At 27.3% G+C, this 20,450-nt stretch overlaps 2 protein-coding genes across 2 annotated transcripts in view; both read right to left on the bottom strand.

The window, feature by feature from the left end:
* Positions 1–1,154: 1,154 nt before the first annotated feature.
* The window catches only part of LOC100206790 (uncharacterized), an 81,316-nt gene continuing 62,020 nt past the window's right edge, over positions 1,155–20,450 (bottom strand). Inside the window, exons 8-11 of the mRNA XM_065814552.1 lie at positions 10,750–10,869; positions 9,262–9,358; positions 1,942–2,129; positions 1,155–1,709 (exon numbers count right to left, since the gene is read on the bottom strand). Of these exons, the coding sequence (XP_065670624.1) occupies positions 1,623–1,709; positions 1,942–2,129; positions 9,262–9,358; positions 10,750–10,869 (492 nt within the window). The 3' untranslated portion in view covers positions 1,155–1,622. The remainder of the gene's footprint in view (positions 1,710–1,941; positions 2,130–9,261; positions 9,359–10,749; positions 10,870–20,450) is intronic.
* LOC136089036 (uncharacterized) lies at positions 14,188–17,699 on the bottom strand. Its single transcript, XM_065814550.1, has 2 exons — positions 16,759–17,699; positions 14,188–16,578 (listed from the first exon to the last, which is right to left on the bottom strand). The coding sequence occupies exon 2, from the start codon at positions 16,194–16,196 to the stop codon at positions 14,328–14,330; it is 1,869 nt and encodes a 622-aa protein (XP_065670622.1). The 5' UTR covers positions 16,197–16,578; positions 16,759–17,699; the 3' UTR covers positions 14,188–14,327.

Below are 20,450 nucleotides of genomic sequence, written 5' to 3'. Positions count from 1 at the left end.
TGAAAAATTACGTCAAGGATCAGGCAATACTTATTTTATAACCATTCAATCAGTTATGTAAAAATTACTTATTCAACATGATAAGCTGATGATGCAGCTAAATACTGATATAGAAGGAAATAATGGCCAAGACTGTGCTTTATGCCTTGAAGATTAAGATGATAGGAAAATATCATTTACAATATAGCAGATGTAGAAGATAGTAAAAATATAGAAACTTTATATTCTATTGTCTATGTGGCTGGTTATGTTTAAAATACTTATTTAAATACTTTAAATAAGGGAGGACTAAATGTTCCATCTGACATTTTAAATAAGGGAGGACTAAATGTTCCATCTGACATTTTAAATAAGGGAGGACTAAATGTTCCATCTGACATTTTATCTCAATGGTTTTTAATTTATCACATTTTTTTCTTTATTAGATGAAAGAGTTTGCAAAACATTTCTGATTCGACATTTTACATTTATTGCAAAGTTGTATAGATATTCCATTTTAAAGAAACAATGCCAAACATTTTTTTAAGATGGCTACGCTAATTCCGAAATCGTCTATTAGTTTTTTATACATTAAAAAATATAGAAATTTATGTAGTTAATCTTTTTTACATAAATAATGGATATATATTTTAGAAATTATATCTAAAAATATAATAATATATTTTGTTATTGTAATTTTATTTAATTTAATTATTTATATAAATAAATTAAATATTCTATTAAAACTATTTTTTTTATTTGCAATATTTGATAAGGTTCACAAGTAAAAAATATTTTCTTTTCTTTTTTAACTTTTTTTTTTTTCCGTTAGTGTTAGGAAAGCTAACACTAATGAAAAAAAAAATTAAGAAAATAATTACAAACTATATTTATAACAAAACTATATTTATAACAAAAATATATATTCTTTTAAGTGCACAACTAAATTTTCAATGACGGAGAAAAGTTGTTTTATAACATCAAAACCAGTTACATTAAACAACGTCTCTTAGGTGGATTATTTTCCTAACAAAATATCTGATTGTTAAAAAAAAATTCCATTGGAACCCATATTATATTTAATTTAGTAACTGATGCCATTGACTTAATAGATTCAATGAAAATGAGTGTGATTTAAATAAAGCAAAAGAGTATGAAAAACAAAACAAAAGCAATTTATTCGGTTTATGTTCTTTATATGTTTAAAATATGAAACTATTACAAAAAACATTTTTGCAAAAAAATTGCAAAAAATTGTCTATAAAACACTCAGAAAATATTGGAAACAACTTTTTTTTGCATAAAAAATAAATAGAAAACAAACAATTATAAAGAACCTTTTTGGAAAAAAAAATAAAAATACAAAATGCAAACATGAAAAATGATTGAGATTTATTATAAAACCAAACAAAAATCTTGGCTGTTTTACTTTTTTACAAAAAAAAATCTTGGCTGTTTAACCTTTTTTACTGAAAAATTATCATGCGCAAGTCAAACAAGTGTAATTTAGAAAGGATCTGCATACAACCGTAAATAATAAAAATTTATACAACTGTAAAAATTTCAAATAACTTGAAAGTTATGAATAAACGATCAAATATTTTTACTTTTTGTTTTGTGCGTTAATGAAAGAAACTTTTAACTTACGAAACACACTTAGAAGAACATCTCATAGCGCCATTTGCACATATACAAGTTTGACAAGAACTGCGGACCACAGCTTGACCAGGCTAAAAGTTATCATCATAATATACATAATAATATTTAGGGGCAAGGTAAAATTTTTACCATAAAACTATGATCATTTTTTTTTACCCTTGATATCACAACACCAAATAAAATCCGTAAAAAACTGAACTTTTATTTTCTTCGATCAAACATCTTGGATTTGCCTCGGTCATATACAGTTTTGTAAATTTTTGAAAACATAATTAAAAAATGTTTTTGAAAAATAAAACTTACTAAATATATTTTTGATCCAGATCTACAGTTACAATCACTTAATGGAACACATTCATTTAAGTCATTAAGAGCTTTTCCGTCAGGACACCAGCAGCCAGGAGACTTCACTGCACATTGAAAGTTACTTACAATACCACATTTTCGTTCGCAACCTTCATAATAACTCGTACCGTTACTACAAGAGTCACCTAAAAATTTTAGAAAAAAAAATTAAATTGGAAAATGTAGCAATAACAGTGTAAGTAAACATTAATATAAAAAAAATATGATCGTTGTATATCAATTATGCAACCCAAAACTATAATAATTTTAAACTTTTAAAAATTACAAATCTTTTTGAAAAAAACTTTATTAAATATCCATTTCTATGAAATTCTTGTGCTAAAAAATTTAAAGGTTTTATTCTGATAAGTATTACTCTCACATGTTTCCAATGTTGAAATAATCTTCTTGAACAACTTTCTACAATTTTTTTTTAAAAACTTTAATTCAACATAAATTATGGAAACGCTTTAGGTAAAGAAAAGAAATTATTAAAAGAAATAGAGTAACCTCCTTGAAAAATCCCGGGAATTTTAGATCCCGGGATTGAGAAATTTGTCTCCATGAAATCCCGGGATTGAATAGAAAAAAACGCAATTGAATACTTTTTAAGCACTCATCAAGCACTTAAAAATGATTAATTTAATGATAATATAACTAAAAATATTTAATACATTAATGAACCTTTAAAATTAATTTAAATCGTGATTTAACTTAATTTTGTATTAAAACTTAAAAATTAATGAACCTAAGTATTGTATATTATAAAACCTTAAAATGGTACCACTACATATTGTTTTGCGTAGTTACCAAAAAAAAAAAAAGCTAAAATTAATTTCTTCTACAAATGTTAATGTGAAACACTAACAAATTTTTTTTGCATATAATTGAAGATTAAAAAATGACATTTTGAAGTCTTTATCATCAATTTATCAATTTTGAATCAAACACTGGTGATTTCACCAATTAAATTTTGACAAGCAAACAATTATTGGTAAAATATGAACTGATGCAGTTAAGAAGACATCCATCTCCAATAAATCTAGCAGGGACTAAATATTATGGTAACAATCTAGATCTTCCTATATTTATGAATGGTAATGTACTCGATAAGTCATTTACCCTTCGTCTTCTAGGATAAATTCTTACTTTCGATCTTCCTTGGAAACCATATATCAAATCCATTGCAAAATTAGCATTAGTTGTTCTCTTAAAATACACTATATCTCTAACATCTTATCACCATCAATAAATTATTTTACATACATATAAAGTATCTAGAGTTATATGCAGTTCAGTCAATTTAGTTATTGTAATACTAACGCTTAATCTTAAAAAACTTGAGATTTTTAACACATTTAACAGTTTCTTAATAGTTTGGAATGAGATCCAATTTATTAACACTTTTTGATTTCATTTACTTAAATTGTAACAAAAAAAAGATTTCTATCTGTTGGCAACTTGAAATGCTCTCCACCTACATTGCTTTTAAGTTCCATTTTATGTTTTAACAACCTAAATGCAAATTGCTCTGCATTTTTATCTCTAAGTTCACTAATATCTATGATATTACTTACAACTTTTATTTTTGCAACAATCATAAGAAACTGTTCTACCTAAAATTAATAGTAAAAATTTTATGACTATTTTATTAATAATAATAAAATTAAAATCACATTAGAAACAAATCTATTGAACCAAACTGTACTACAACATAAAGAAAAAAATATTTCAATGAGGTTAATTTAAAAATTTCTGAATTATAAATTGCAATATTGATTATCTGTACTACAATCTATATAACAGAACTTACATGTTAGGGTGTTAACTAGGGTGTAAGGGTGGGGTAAAAATTACATTTTATTACATATGAAATTACATCCATAGATTTGATCTACACTTACGTGCAAAAGTTTAGAAACACTAACATTTTTTTGTTTTTCAAGGCATAACTTTTCACAAACTTTCTCAAATAAGCTGAAATTTTTACCAAATGTGCTTTATATTATTTCATTTCAAATAAAAACCACAAAAATTGTAAAATAAAAATGGTTATTTAAAATTTATTTGTTCATGCAAAGTTTAGAAACAACTAAATTTTGATTATATTTATTTCAAAAAATTTAAACTTTTTACTAAAATTTATAGAATTAAAATGTTAAAATAAAATAGTTTCAATAAAACAGATAATAGTTGGACAGATAGTATTTGCATATTCATTTGTCTTTAAAACAGCATCACAGCAATAAGGATCAACTAGATTAATAAGAACATTATGAGGAATGTTATACCAACATTTTAAAATCAAAGCAAATAAATTCTTCTTGTTGTTTGATTTTCTATTAACTAGTTATTGGTCGAAATACCCCCTAAAGATACTAACTAGGATTGAGATATGGGCTCTGTGAAGGCCAAAAACTTTGATTTTTTGCGATTTAAAATATTTTCTAACAAATCAAGGCACAATGCTTCGGGTCATTATCTTGTTTTAAGATCCATTTGTTAGTCATTTTATACTTTGATTGTAGCAGTGTAACATTCTTCATGATGTTTATATAAAGACTCTGGTCCATAATACTTTCTGTGCAATGAATAGGGCCAGTTAACAAATACAACACTCGCAAACCTCCCAGCTAACAACTAAACTCGCAAACCCCCAACTAACAACTAAAACACTCGCAAACATTTCCTCCTCCACATTTAACAGTAGATAACCGATATTTTGGATTAAATATGTCTTCTATTGGACACCTCACATTCCTAACTCTGTCACAACTGAATAGAGTAAACTTTGATTCATCAGAGAAAAGGACTTTTAACCAGTTATTAACTGTCCAACTAAAATGATCTTTCACAAAATTTATTCTGGATTTTAAATTTCTTGTAGATATCAGCAGTTTCTTGACTGGATGGTGGCCATAAAAATTATTTTGTCGTAATCGACATTTAGTTGTATTAATGCTACAGCTTGTATCATGAAACTGATGCATAATTGAAAAAAAGTTCAATAGCTTGTTCTAGTAAGGATTATTCTTAAAACAACTTACTAATAATCTATCAGCTTTTTCATATATAACTTTTTTCTAAAGCAAGGTTTTCAATAGATTTGTGCTGATGAAATCATTTCTTAATGTGACTTATCTCTGGCTTAGAAACATTTTAAAGTTCAGAAACCCTTCTGTTTTCATTTTTTTAGTTTAATTCCTTTATTTTATTTGAAACATCCTTAGCTGTTCCCATGCTTTCAATATATCATTTGAAACATCCTTAGCTGTTCCTATGCTTTTAAAATACCATTTGAAAATTTTTAGCTTTTCCCATGCTTTTAAAATACAACTGAAAGTAACTGAACTTTTGCAATCATTTTGGGAATCAGTTATACTTCACTGCTTTTGAAATCTTAAAGTCAACGAATTATTAAATATCACAAATATTTTGTAGGGATGCCAAATATTTGGGTTTTCAATATTTGTACAAATACCAAATACCCCAAATAGTGATCCCCCAAATATTTGTATAAATAACAAATAGTAAAATGTATGAAAAAAATCAATTGATTTCAATTCAAATTTTAGCTTTTATTTAAGAAGTAATATTTTAAAAATACAAGCATATTCAATTTTTCTTCTTTCATTCTATTACGAAGTTTAGTCTTGAAGTTTCCAGCTACAGAAAAGACACTTTCAACGTCTGTTCATGAGTCTGTTGTTGCTTGCACAGTTAATAAGGCATCGTGCAAGCAACAACATCATCGTTGATGATGTTGTTTCTTGCACAGTTAATAAAGCGTCGTTGATCATCTGAAGTTTATTTGTACGTTCTTTTGTTCCTTCAAACACCTTAATTTCATTTTCAATCGAAGTTTTGACTGTTTTCTGATGGTTTACAAAGTGGTTGATAGTGTCATCAAGCTTGGATGTCGTATTTGAATCATTTTCATCATTATTTTCCTCCAATAATGATTCTGCAAATAGTCTTGTATTGAGTTCCTTAATTTCTTTTTTAATAGTTAATTTTGACAAATATTTAAAATAATTATTTTCCTTTGGATAATCACTAGTATAAAGAAAAATCAATGTTGATATTAAATTGACATTACTTCGTGAATCAATTCGAGTTTTTAAATTTTCGAGTATTTTTTGTGAAATATCACTTTCCTGTGCGTTGAGTGTGTTGAATAAATAGATAAATGATCCTTCTGCCACCATCAAATTGCAGCATTTAGAGCTTAATTTTTTAATAACTTCTTCAACAGGAATCAAACAATCTATTATGTCTTCAACTTTAGTTTCAATGCTGTCATCATATGAACCTTCAAATACAATTATTGTAGATTTTACAATTTCTTTCAGTTCATAAAATCTCTGCAACATAGGAAGTACACTATTCCATCTTATCTTGTAGTCAATTAATAGAATTAACTCTTTTCCTGTTGTTTCTTGGACATTTTCTTTAAAGCGAGCAATTTTGAATGGAGATTTTTTGAAATTTTCTCACATATCCTTGAACAAATGATATAACATCAAAGTAGGATTTTTCCATTGGTAAAGATCTTTCTTGTTCATCAAAATCTAGTTTTTCATCAAAATCTTCATCTTCATCATTATATTCTTCACGTTATCATTATACTCTTATATTCACATTATATTCTTATATTCACATTCATATCTACATTCACATTCATATCTACATTCACATTCATATCTACATTCACATTCATATCTACATTCACATTCATATCTACATTCACATTCATATCTACATTCACATTCATATCTACATTCACATTCATATCTACATTCACATTATATTCTTATATTCACATTATCATTATATTCTTCACGATCTTTTTGATATAAACAGTCAACCTGGGTCTCAAAAGAAGCATATTTTCATAGAGATTTTAAAAATGTTATTCATTTGTAATAAAAATAAGTATTTTTTGTATTAATGCTGAATAACATTCTGTTGAAATTTTTTTAAGAGTCTTTAGCATTTTTTCACATAATTTTTTTTGTCAATAAATTTTAAGTAAAAATATATGTCTTTTCTAAAATCTCTATAAAAATACGCTTCTTTCGAGACCAGGTTGACATACTTTTGAATAACTTTTTTTTCGACAATATTAGGGACTTTACCCTAAATACTTAAGATTTAAACCTAAATATCTTTACAACTTGACGTGATGGTAAAAAAAGAGTTGCATATTTGAAATCAAAATGAGAAATGCTATACAAAAAACAAATTGTTTGCTCGGCACCAGAAAAATTTTTTTTTTTGTTGGCCTGTGTTATCAGTCCACTCATTAATTATTGTACTAAATTTCATTCCCATGACTTAAGATTCTTGAATTTTTAACACAAATTAATTAAAAACTTCTTTGTAGTATTTTTTAATGTCTTCCCAAACTGTTGATCTTGATTTAGGCATTTGATGACCACGTGAAGACAAATATGATTTAGTAGCATCCGAATTTATTATTTGATTAATTGAAAATCCATCTTTGGCTGCAAATTTTGATATTACCAACTCTCTAGACTCTCAAACTGTAAAACTTGTTATTGGACATTGAATTTTTTGAATACTTAGACCTTCTGTTGATTCTGATGTATTCTTTCTTTTGAGAGATATATCCATACCATGTTTCAATTTTAAATGATTCATCAAACTCATTGTTCCTGAAGTGAAACTTCATTACTGAAACTGTAATGAAGTTTGTATGATTGTTAATAATTAACAATCATACAAACTTCATTACAGTTGCCAACTTGACATTTTGCCTGATTTTTACAAAATGTTTCCACACTTCACTCATCATTTTCTAAATAAAATTTAGTTGAGTCAACACACTATTTGTATACAAATATTTGGGTAAAAATACAAATATTTGGATGACCCCAAATAGTGCTAAAAACACCAAATACCCAAATAACAAATAATTGGGTTTACATCCCTAACATTTTGGCCTTTAATTTTACTTTTATTTAAAAAACTGAATTCAATTGAGGGAGATGATATTGTTTCAGAATTTTGCAGAGAAGCATTTTCAAAAAAACAACTTGAAATAAAAGTTAAATTTTACAATTTTTGTGGTATTTTGAATTCAAATAATATAAATCACATTTGATAAAAATTTTATTTGAGAATGTTTGTGAAAAGTTGTGCCTTCAAAACTGAAAAAAGTTAATATTTTTAAACTTTTGCACATTACTGTATATGATACAATAACACTGGATTTTAAAATTCATGAATAAAAACTTCCAGAGGTCATAACTGACCCTTTAGATCCCTGAACAGGTCCCTAAAATTATCCAAAAGAATTTCTTCAAAGATTTGTCAAATTGGTACTCAAAAGAAGCAAAATTTTATAAACATTTCAAAAATAGTAATCATTTTATAAAAATATTGTTGAAATTTTATTGCAACTATCACTTTTAAACATTTTTTTAAAAAAAGTAAGTATTTTTATATACTTTTTTTAATAATTCTATTCTTATCAAGTTTTTATAAATGATGACTATTTATAAAACTTATATAAAATTTTGCTTCTTTTGATTACCATACTTTTGAAGAATTTTATTTTCAGATAATATAAGGACTCGTTAAATATTCAAGGGTCAGTTGGGACCACAAAAAATATTTTTTATTCAAAAAATTTTTAAATCTAGTGTTATTTTATCATATAGAACAAACTTAAGGGTAAACAGGATTTTTAAAAAAAGTAATTTTCACCCCACCCTAATGTATATTAGCAAAATGCAAAATGCAAAATGCAAAAAAAGCAGCTAATAGACCATCTTTGAGATCATAAATCACCTTTGAGATTCTCTCTAACAGGTTGAAAAAACATGCTGTTTGCCTTTTGTTAGGAATAAATTAGTTTCTATTCCATTTGGAACACACTACTGAAGGACAAACTTTATGATCAGAATTAAAGTTTGGCTAAATTTATTCTGGATTTTTTTCGCATACTAAGGGTGTCACTGATACCTTTATTTATTAAGCAAGCTGTAGAAGTAGATAGTTTGAAATCTGCCGCCATGTTAGAAAAATTTTAATTTACCTGGTAAGTTGCTATAAATAATATTTGACTATCATAATGGCTGACTTTACTGAAACTTTGGCAGAAAAAATACCTTTATTTAGATACATAACTCAGACTTTTTTTAATAATTATTGCATATGATTGATTAAATATAATAAAAAATGATGAGTGAGGATAGTTTAAACCAGTCCATTTTGATAAAATTAAAACTAAAACAAACAATTAATACTCACTGTAACACTTTGAACAACATTCTTTTGGGTCTGTAAAACTACCAAACTTATCACAGCTAAGTGGATTACAATTAATTTTTTCAGCCACCATATCACCCTAAAGTAATTTAAAAAATGTTTGCAATTTTAATAAACTAATTTTTAAAAAATCATTAAATATTTTAAATAATCAAGTAACTGAATTTTTAATCATAGTTCTTTACAACTTTATATTAAACAAGTTTGAAATCGCCTTTATATTTCTTTTTAATCTAAACCAATTCTAAACTGTTAACACTGTCAAGTACATACATTAGAACTATAGAACTCTTAACTGTTAACACTGTCAAGTATATGTAGAAGAACTGTATAAGTTTCCCACACATTGAAAATTTCTCAAACAAAAGGTATTTAAAAGTAACTTTTAAAGTGATCATTACTCACATTTCTAAAGTCTAATTCAAAAATATTTCTAAATGTCACTTGAAATAAATACGCTTTATAAACAATCTTCAAGATTAGGTTTTTAAAAAATGTAAATACAATAGCATAAACAAATAAATGACAGAAAATAATAAAATTTATATATCTAAGTATAAAAACAGTTGCTTTTTGTTATATTTCACTTATTTATTATATTTTTACAATGTCAAAACACAAAAAACAATGTATTTAGAAACAATATTATTTAACATTAAAAAAAAACACATTTAGACATTAAAATAAAAATTAATAATATTTTCAATTTTTCGCTATGTTTTCAAAACATTAAAAACTACCGATTTATTATGAGTTACTATATAGAAAATAAATAAATCATAGCATCTATAACAAGAAAATAAATAAATCATAGAATCTATAACAAGAAAATAAATAAATCATAGAATCTATAACAAGAAAATAAATAAATCATAGAATCTATAACAAGAAAAAAAATAAATCATAGAATCTATAACAAGAAAATAAATAAATCATAGAATCTATAACAAGAAAATAAATAAATCATAGAATCTATAACAAGAAAATAAATAAATCATAGAATCTATAACAAGAAAATAAGTAAATCATAGAATCTATAACAAGAAAATAAATAAATCATAGAATCTATAACAAGAAACAAAAATAAAAAAAACAAATATAAACAAAATAGCGCAAACGGAAACAACTAAACAAAAAAAAAACAACCTAATAAAGCTTTGTGTGTGTGTGTGTGTGTGTGTGTGTGTGTGTGTGTGTGTGTGTGTGTGTGTGTGTGTGTGTGTGTGTGTTTGTGTGAATGTGTATTATTTTATTTATTACTATTTTTATTATTAATTATAGTTATTATTTTTAAAAATATAACTAATAAAATAACTTGAGACTTTCAAATAGTGTAATAACTATATAAAAAAAAATAATGTTATAACTATATAAAAAAAGGTCACAATTTAGGTAAAATAAAATATAAATAGCAAATAAATTTTAAAGTTATATTAAATATTTGTGTAACTCAAAAAAAAAAAAAATTACATCCTGGCAAGTTTGCAGCATACATTTGTCATCAGGAGAAATAAATTTTTCTCCGCTTAAATAACTTTTTGTCCCAAGCTTGCAAGTTGGACAGACATATGTGGATACTATTACTCCATTCTATTAAAAAGCAAATATTACAATTTTTTTTTTTTTAAATAACATTGGGAAATTAAAATAAAATTACTTAATAGGAACTTTTTTTTGCAAATATAATAATAAAAATATTATATAAATATAACTACAGTATAAATGAGCAGACTTAAGGCCAGGTTTAATAAAACAAAACTGGGTCCAGGCATGCATAAATATTGATAAAACCTATAAATATTTTCTCGTTAATTCATGAATATATATATATATATATATATATATATATATATATATATATATATATATATATATATATACATACATATATATATATATATATATATATATATATATATATATATATATATATATATATATATATATATATATATATATATATATATATATATAGCGGTGGCCAAAAATTAAAGAACACTCATTTTTTAGTTGGTTTCTTAATCTTTAAATTAAAATTAAGAAGATTCTACTTGACATATTCAATTTTTTTTTTTTAATATCTTGTTAATTAAAACATACGGATTAAAGTGGTATAATTTTTTTAATCTAATTCTAATTAAATAGCGTTTAACTTATTAAAAAACTGATGAGTACTTATAAATCTTCTTTAAATAAATTGGACAAAATTTAACGACCACTTTCAAATCTTTAATTTGCACTTATTAAAAATAATAATCCATTATTTTTTTTAACTATCTTAATTGCTTATTACGTTGGCTATAAAATAAAATGTTGAAACCTGAGTTTCAATATCAAATAAACATTTATTTTTTAAATTGCAATAAGAATATAAAAATATTGCAAAAAAGCGTGCAAAGATCGAAGAAAAAGACAGATACGCTGCTCTTGTATTAAAAGAAGAAGGCTATAGCATCAGACAAATAGCAGAAAAGCTCGGAAGGTCTCACTCTTGCATTATTAACATAATTCAACGATACAAAGAGACCCGGTCAATTAATGATCGTCATAGGACTTGACGCAATAAAATTTCAAATGACCGTGATGTTCGCTCGTTAGTGAGATTAATGAAAGAAAACAGACAAGCATCATCTACAGACTTGTCTACGAAATGGATACTGTCAAATGGTCTGAAAGCAAGCCCTAGAACTATGCAAAGGGTCCTCCACAATTTAAACTATTTATGGCGTGCTGCTGCAAAAAAACCACGCTTAAATAAAAAACAAAAATTTGCCAGGAAAGAGTGGTGCAAACTACATAAAAATTGGTCAACGGATCAGTGGAGCCGTGTGGTCTTTAGTGATGAAATGAACGTTGAGGTAGACAACAGAAAAGGTCGCGTAATGTTGCGTAGACTTCCAAGCGAATGGTTCGATGAATCATGTATTTTAAAACGAACAAAACAAGGCAGTGGTACAATAGGAATTTGGGCCTGTATGAGTGCTTGTGGAGTTAGCGATTTTCATTTATTCGATGGTAGACTCAACAAAGAAAGGTACATCGAAATTTTGGAAAACTCGCTTATTCCTAGCATTGATTTATGGAGTTGCAAGATGGATTTATTTTCCAGTAAGATAATGTGCCGCGTCATAAAGCGCATGTTGTTAGCAATTGGTTCAATTCTAATAAAATTCAAGTGCTTCCATGGCCTGCCAATAGTCCAGACTTGAATCCAATAGAGAATTTATGGTTGTGGCTTGATCACAAGCTTGATAAAGAACAACTTTACAATTTGGAAGATGAACAACTTTACAATTTGGATTGAAATCTCTCATCATTTGAAAAATGTGCCTGATGAAGTAATCAAAACTTTAATGAATTCAATGCCAGAACGGGTACAAGAGTGCTTGAAAACAAATGGAGGAACAACAAGTTTCTAAATTATATTTTTATTGCTTTTAGAAATATTTTTGAAACTGGTCTTAAAATTTTGTCCAATTTTTTTCCCCATTTATATTTTTTACTAGTCAGTTTTTTAATTTTTTAACATTATTTTGTAAAAAAATTATAAATTCTTTTATAATAAATATAAAATACAATAAAAATTCTTTCTAAAAATGTTTTTCTTTTTTTGATACCTTTTTCCAAAATAAAATTATACTAAGGTTAAAATTAAATTTTGAAAAAAAAAAGAGTGGTCTTTAATTTTTGGCCACCGCTGTGTATATATATATATATATATATATATATATATATATATATATATATATATATATACGCACACACACACACACATTTATACATATATATATATATATAAATATTTCATCTTTAATTCATGAATATATATATATATATATATATATATATATATATATATATACATATATATATAAATATGAATATATATATATATACATATATAGATATGAATATATATATATATATATATATATATATATATATATATATATATATATATATATATATATATATATATATATATATATATATATATATATATATATATATATATATATATATATACAGGGTAATTCCATGTCAATTGAGCCAGAAAATTTCAAAAATGTCACCATACATCTCAGATTTTGCTGAATTTTATACAGTTGAGAATACTTAGTAAAACAAGAAATTCTTGAAAATTTTAGCTTCTAGCTCCAAGAGGATCCTGAAATATGATCATTTTACTTTCAACTGATCATGGCCAGGCCCCTCTTGTCCTCTCAGAATTGAGAACTTTGTTTAAAGGTTCCAAGTCACATAGCTTTAAAAATATTTGGTATTTTGACTTAAAAATTTGTACCTGGCTATTTTCAGGGTTGAAGAATCCAATGAAATAATCAAAAATATAAAAAAATATTTTTAAGTACCTGTAATTATCAATTTAAATAAATATAGGCAATTTTTTATATACCTGATTTTGGTGCTCAAGAAACCCACGTGGCCTTGATGATATCAAAAATTTTTTTTTACACATTATTCTAAATTTTATGATCTTTCACAAAACATAAGAATTTTGATCTGCAAGTATATGGATTTCCATATATGGATAACGGGGCACAGGCCCCTCTTTTTTGTAGCGGAATCTTGCAATACATTTTCCACTACCTTTCAGACTAGCTAGAGCTATGAAAATTTCTGTATTTATATAGTTTCGATAAACGAGCATTTTAAAATTAAAAAAGAGCCCAAGAAACTAGGGGAAGGGGCTGGGGGCATGTGCCCCACTTTTTTGAGCAGAATCTTGAGATGGATTTTTTACTATCTTCCAGACAAGCTGCAGCTCTGAAACTTTCAGCATTTGTGTAGTCCTGATGAACATGCGTTAAAATTGTTTCAGATCAGATGACCAGATGGTCCATGGGGCTGGGGCACCTGGGACCGTGCCCCACTTTTTTCTTGAAAAAATTTTTTTTTTTTTTTAAAACACATAAATGTGTCTTAAATTTAAGATAACTTTAAAAATATTGTATTTAAAAATTTTTATTGCTTTACACTTGTTCCATTTTACTTCATTATTTACAAAATAAAATACAAAAAAAAGAAAGTCAAGATAATGTTAAGATTAGCTTAGATGCATCGACGGTCAAAGTATAAAAACGTCCATTTGTTGTTACAGGTGCATCAATTATACAAGTTATGTTGGTAATTGGCACCCAACACTCATCTACTCTAGATGGCCATAAAAGTTTATTAAAAGGACCGTGCGGGTGCATGAATGTTACCATAACATCTTTCTCTATATTATCAATTTCATTGATCATACCAATCCAATCAAACGCATCACATTTACACATAATGAATTCACCCAAATTCAAGGCATCAATGTTAATTTGCTGATCATTTTGAGAACTTTGAATTTCAGAAAAAGAAAAAATGCCTGTTATATGAACATCTTCACTTGTTCGTTTAAAGCTAATTGTATCTATAGATTCTGGTTTAAATTGATGATAGCTCCTAGTTCCAGGAATTGTTCTACTTAGCTCAAAACGTGTTTTCAAAGTGGTGCGCAATTCTGTCAGTCTTTCTTTTTCAATCTTGAAAAGAATAATCCCTTTAATATTGTTAGTACAGTAGTCAAACATTTTGTTACAATTCAATATCTGGTCATTTATGGGCCTTTGTAGACTTGCATTTGTAGTTAATCGTTTTACAGTGCCATCAATAACTTCACAGGGTGACTTACCATGGTATGTAGCAAAAAATGTCCACTCTGCATCAATGTCAAAATCATTTTTATGGAGACAGATATTGTAAAGGTTTTTGTAATTTTTATACTGTGCAGCACAACCATCAGAAAAATAAAGAACCTTTGAAATTTTAGGATGATATTCTTTTAAATAGTTAACTATTTGTGTTTGAACTTCATACACAAAACCAGTGTCATGCTCATTATCTTCTGACATGAAGCAAAACAATTTTTCTTCAAATTGGTCATTTTCGTTTAATAAATAGAGGGCAACGGGGTGCAATGTGCATTGACTTTTGCACCAATGGTAACTTTGGATTTCATCTTGAATCACAAAAGTGAAGTTTTCTGCAAAGTCAACTAAGACAATACAGCAGTCTTTTGCTAAATTTTCCTTTTGTTGCTTTAGATATTTTGCTTGACCATTTGCAATGTAGGAATGAGCTGTTAACTTGTTTATTGCCTCTGATAACATCAATTTGTATTCTTCCATTGTTGTTGTCTGATAGATCAATGTTGTTCTGTCTGTTTTCTGCCACTGATTGAATGACACCTCCTCGTCATTGTCAATTAGTTGTGCATCCAGAAACTTCTTTAAAGAAACTATAGCTGGACAGTTCGGACATCGATGAACCATACACTCATTACTTGTCACATCACAAACAACTTTTGTCATCAGATCTTTGTAAGTACATTTTATTTGTATAGCATTGGTCAAGAGTATTGCATTTTGATGGAAGGTACAAACACAAACAGAATGAGTGCCTGATGCTCCAACAGTTATAAACCATTTTGGTCTTAAACTGCAAAACTTAGAAAATCCAATAACTTCTTGAGGGTATTTAGTTTTAAAAGAAACATAAAGTTCTTTAAGATTACATAAAATAAGGCGCTTTTGCATGTGTTGTTTTCTACCAATACTTGCATAATCTTTTTTACCAGGCATTTGTCTAGTAAATTCGTCATCATGGTATACATTGTTGACTCTATTTAATGTTATTTCTGAAAATATTTTTCCTTTCTTAATGCCTGGAACTGAAAAAATCCCACTTATTTTCTTTAGTTTGCGCGCTTCTTTAATTTGGTATATAGTGACGTTGAAATATCTTGCAGCAAAATTTCTTGACCAAGACTCGGGTGTAAATGTTAACAACTGAATTTTAGTTTTTTGGTCAGAAACAATTTCTTTTCTTTTATTTCTGCTGTTAGTTTGTCTAGATCGGCGCATTTACTTTTGTCAATAATTTTCGTATGAGGAATTTTATGTTTCAGTTCTTCTTCCCTAACATTATATACTTTTGAAATATGCTCTTCATACTTTAACATTGTTTTTATAACTTTACATTTAGCAACAGATAACCGTTGATGCTTTGGAATGCTATGAAGTTTTATGGGGGAAACACCTATTGTTTCCAAACTAACATTTAATGCCTCTCGTGACTTTTCAGAAGTACCACATGAAATAGATTCTTTAAGTTCACAATTATCTTGTTCATGAAATTTACTGATTATAGCATCAAAGCAGCTCCGACAAAGTTGATATTCAGGCACAACATTCGGAAAATTAATTCTTAATTGTTTTGCCATGTCTAATGTTATTACATGACTCCCTGAAAGGAAAAGAACAATTTGATTTTATTAATTACCTATCAATATGAAAATTATTTGTACTTATTTCAATATATAATGCATAACCAGATCAGCTTTTTTTCAAACTTTTATAAACTAGTAGATTTTAATTTCATTATTCAAAAAAGATTTTACAATAATTTTTTATCAACAATATTTACCTTTGATTGCTTTTCTTTTTGATTTATGCTTGTTCAATAAATTACAACATTTTGCGTGCTTCTTTTCAAAGTGTGTACCAAAAATCTTTGCATGATGAAGGCAGATTGTTAAAATTTTATCATCTGTTATTCCAGATCTCCAAATAAATTCTTCTCTGGCATCTTCTCTATAGCAATCAAATTTCTTTAAATCAATCTTTCTACAATAACTTAGTTTATGACAAGTATCATTTAACTTTTTTCCAAAATCACATGAATCCATTCTTACTTTAACACTAAAAGCAATTTGAGATTAATTTAAAAATGAGCAACAAATAGTAATTAATTTAATGAAAGCAACTTAAGCAATCACCATGGTAATACAAAACTAAACAGTGATTGATTTCTTTTATCTTACTTTGACAAAAAAAAAGTTTCCTTTTCACAAAGTTTAATTATACTCAATTTGTTAATGTTAAAAATGTTAATGATGACTTTAATAGGTAACAAATTTCTTCTATACTAGTGTAATGACATGTTTTTTGTTTCTGTTAACAACTTGCTGTTACCATTTTAGAATTAGCAAAATATATTTTTCTTTTTTAATTCAAATTTTAAATTATACAAAATAAAATTCTGTTAAAATCATTACTTTAGACTGTTTTTAATCTTATACATGCAAATCAAAATTCTTATAAACATTAAGTTTCTTAAAACATTTTTAAAAGATTATTGAACATAGAATGGTCAAAACCAAATGGAACAAATATAAATCACAAAATTTGGGAAGCAATGTTATCAATGTTTCCTAAATTTTTGGGAAACATTGATAACATTGTTAAACATATGAAATATTTAACTTTGTTAAAAATGAATATCTAAAAAAAAAATTGAAGACAATAGTTTTAAAGTTATCTTAAATAAGTTTTAAAGAAAAAAAAAAATTTTTTTGAGAAAAAAAAGTGGGGCATGGACCCAGGTGCCCCAGCCCCATGGACTATCTGGTCGTCTGATCTGAAACAATTTTAACGCATGTTCATCAGGACTACACAAATGCTGAAAGTTTCAGAGCTGCAGCTTGTCTGGAAGATAGTGAAAAATCCATCTCAAGATTCTGCTCAAAAAAGTGGGGCACATGCCCCCAGCCCCTTCCCCTAGTTTCTTGGGCTCTTTTTTAATTTTAAAATGCTCGTTTATCGAAACTATATAAATACAGAAATTTTCATAGCTCTAGCTAGTCTGAAAGGTAGTGGAAAATGTATTGCAAGATTCCGCTACAAAAAAGAGGGGCCTGTGCCCCGTTATCCATATATGGAAATCCATATACTTGCAGATCAAAATTCTTATGTTTTGTGAAAGATCATAAAATTTAGAATAATGTGTAAAAAAAAATTTTTGATATCATCAAGGCCACGTGGGTTTCTTGAGCACCAAAATCAGGTATATAAAAAATTGCCTATATTTATTTAAATTGATAATTACAGGTACTTAAAAATATTTTTTTATATTTTTGATTATTTCATTGGATTCTTCAACCCTGAAAATAGCCAGGTACAAATTTTTAAGTCAAAATACCAAATATTTTTAAAGCTATGTGACTTGGAACCTTTAAACAAAGTTCTCAATTCTGAGAGGACAAGAGGGGCCTGGCCAAGATCAGTTGAAAGTAAAATGATCATATTTCAGGATCCTCTTGGAGCTAGAAGCTAAAATTTTCAAGAATTTCTTGTTTTACTAAGTACTCTCAACTGTATAAAATTCAGCAAAATCTGAGATGTATGGTGACATGGCCTGGCTCAATTGACATGGAATTACCCTACACACATATATATATATGTATATATTTCATCTTTAATTCATGAATATATATACATATGTATATATATGTGTATATATATATATATAAATATTTATATATATATATATATATATATATATATATATATATATATATATATATATATATATAGAGAGAGAGAGAGAGAGAGAGAGAGAGAGAGAGAGAGAGAGAGAGAGAGAGAGAGAGAGAGAGAGAGAGTGAGTGAGAAAGATACATATACAGTGCTTCCAGAAAGTATTAGCGCACTCGTAATTTTTTTATTATAGACAACTTCAAATCAATATAAATTGTGAAGTAATTTTAATTTTGAACTAGTTTTTTTTTTAAATGAAAGGAAAAACCAATTAAATTTAATTATGAGGTCAAATATTGTCGACCTGATTGTTTTTTTTATGAGTTAATTAGAAGTTTAATGACTATTTGGAAAAATGTCTGAAATTAAGTGTGTTAAGGTATTAGCGCACTCATTTAAAATGTATTAGCACACTCGTTTAATTCCTTTGAGAAAAACTTTTTTGGTTAATTTTTGTTAAAAACTCTCTGCTGATTAATAATAGTCAATAAAAAATATAAGAAGAATAAATTGAAGTGGCGGAAATATCATTTGAAATACAGTTAGTTAAAACTTTAAAATTGCAACAACAAAAATATGGGTTTAAGGAGCATATCAATTAAAAAAAAGTGGCAAGTTGTTGGCCAGAACAAACGAGGTCTCAGCAATCAAGAAATCAAACGCCAACTTGAAATCAGTGAATGCAGCATTAGAATAACACTCAAAAACTATAATGAGTTTGGAACAGCCAACAACTAAAATTGCTCTGGTTGTCCCAAAAAATGTCAGAAAAGGATGAAAATAATGCAATTATGCTCGCTAGACGCAACCCAAACATGAGCATAGCCAAAATCGCCTCAGACCTGAATACAGCGTTAGGTGCACATCAAGTTAGCCGATCAACAGTTAGCAAGCTTATGAAGAAAAAACTTTTCAATTCATATCTTGCAATAAAGAAGCCACTATTAAGTATCTAATACCGTCTCAAGAGAAGAAAATGGTGCAAAGAGAGAGCTGCGTGGACTGTAGAGCAATAGAGAAAAGAAATTTTCTCGGACGAGTCATATTTTGAACTTATTAATCGATAGAAAAGGGTTGTCGTGAGGAGATACAAAAACGAAAAATATAATCCTCGTTTTATCATGTCAAAAGTTCAAGGAGGAGGAGGTTCAATTGGCATTTGGGGCTGCATTGCTGGATTTAGAAATGGACTGGTGGATCTTTACACTGATTGCCTTAATCAACTTTGATATAGAGAGATATTAGAAGATTCTTTAAAGCCATCAATGGACGTTTTCAAGGCTGACTCCACCTGGCAATTTCAACAAGATAACGCTCCTTGCCACAGAGCACGCTCATTGAAGCAATACATGGAAGAAAAACGGTTGAATCTAATGCCTTGGCCCGCTCACTCACCTGATTCAAATCCTATTGAGAATCTTTGGAATTGGATGGACTGCAAATTACAAAAAAGCAAGCCCACTAACTTGGTGCAGCTCAAAACATAAATGCAAGAGTTGTGGAATACCGTGCCAAAAGAATTTATCAGAAAACTTATAGATTCTATGCCGCGTAGAGTCTTGGTATGCCTTAAAAACAATGGTGGTCTCATAAAATATTAAACTTTCTTAAAATCTATGAAAAACCATAAGTGCGCTAATACTTTTGCACACTTTTTTAATATTGTTCTATCACTCTTATTGTATTCTAATTAAATTCAAGATAATAATAAAGAAATATCTTTTACATATTTGACAATGAGTATTTCTGCTTTATTTTATGAATAAGTTAAAAAAAAATTATCAATCAATCTTTTATTGT

Source organism: Hydra vulgaris, chromosome 12, assembly GCF_038396675.1.
Source record: "Hydra vulgaris chromosome 12, alternate assembly HydraT2T_AEP".
Lineage (NCBI taxonomy): Eukaryota > Metazoa > Cnidaria > Hydrozoa > Anthoathecata > Hydridae > Hydra > Hydra vulgaris.
This window is presented reverse-complemented; position numbering and strand designations above follow the sequence as displayed.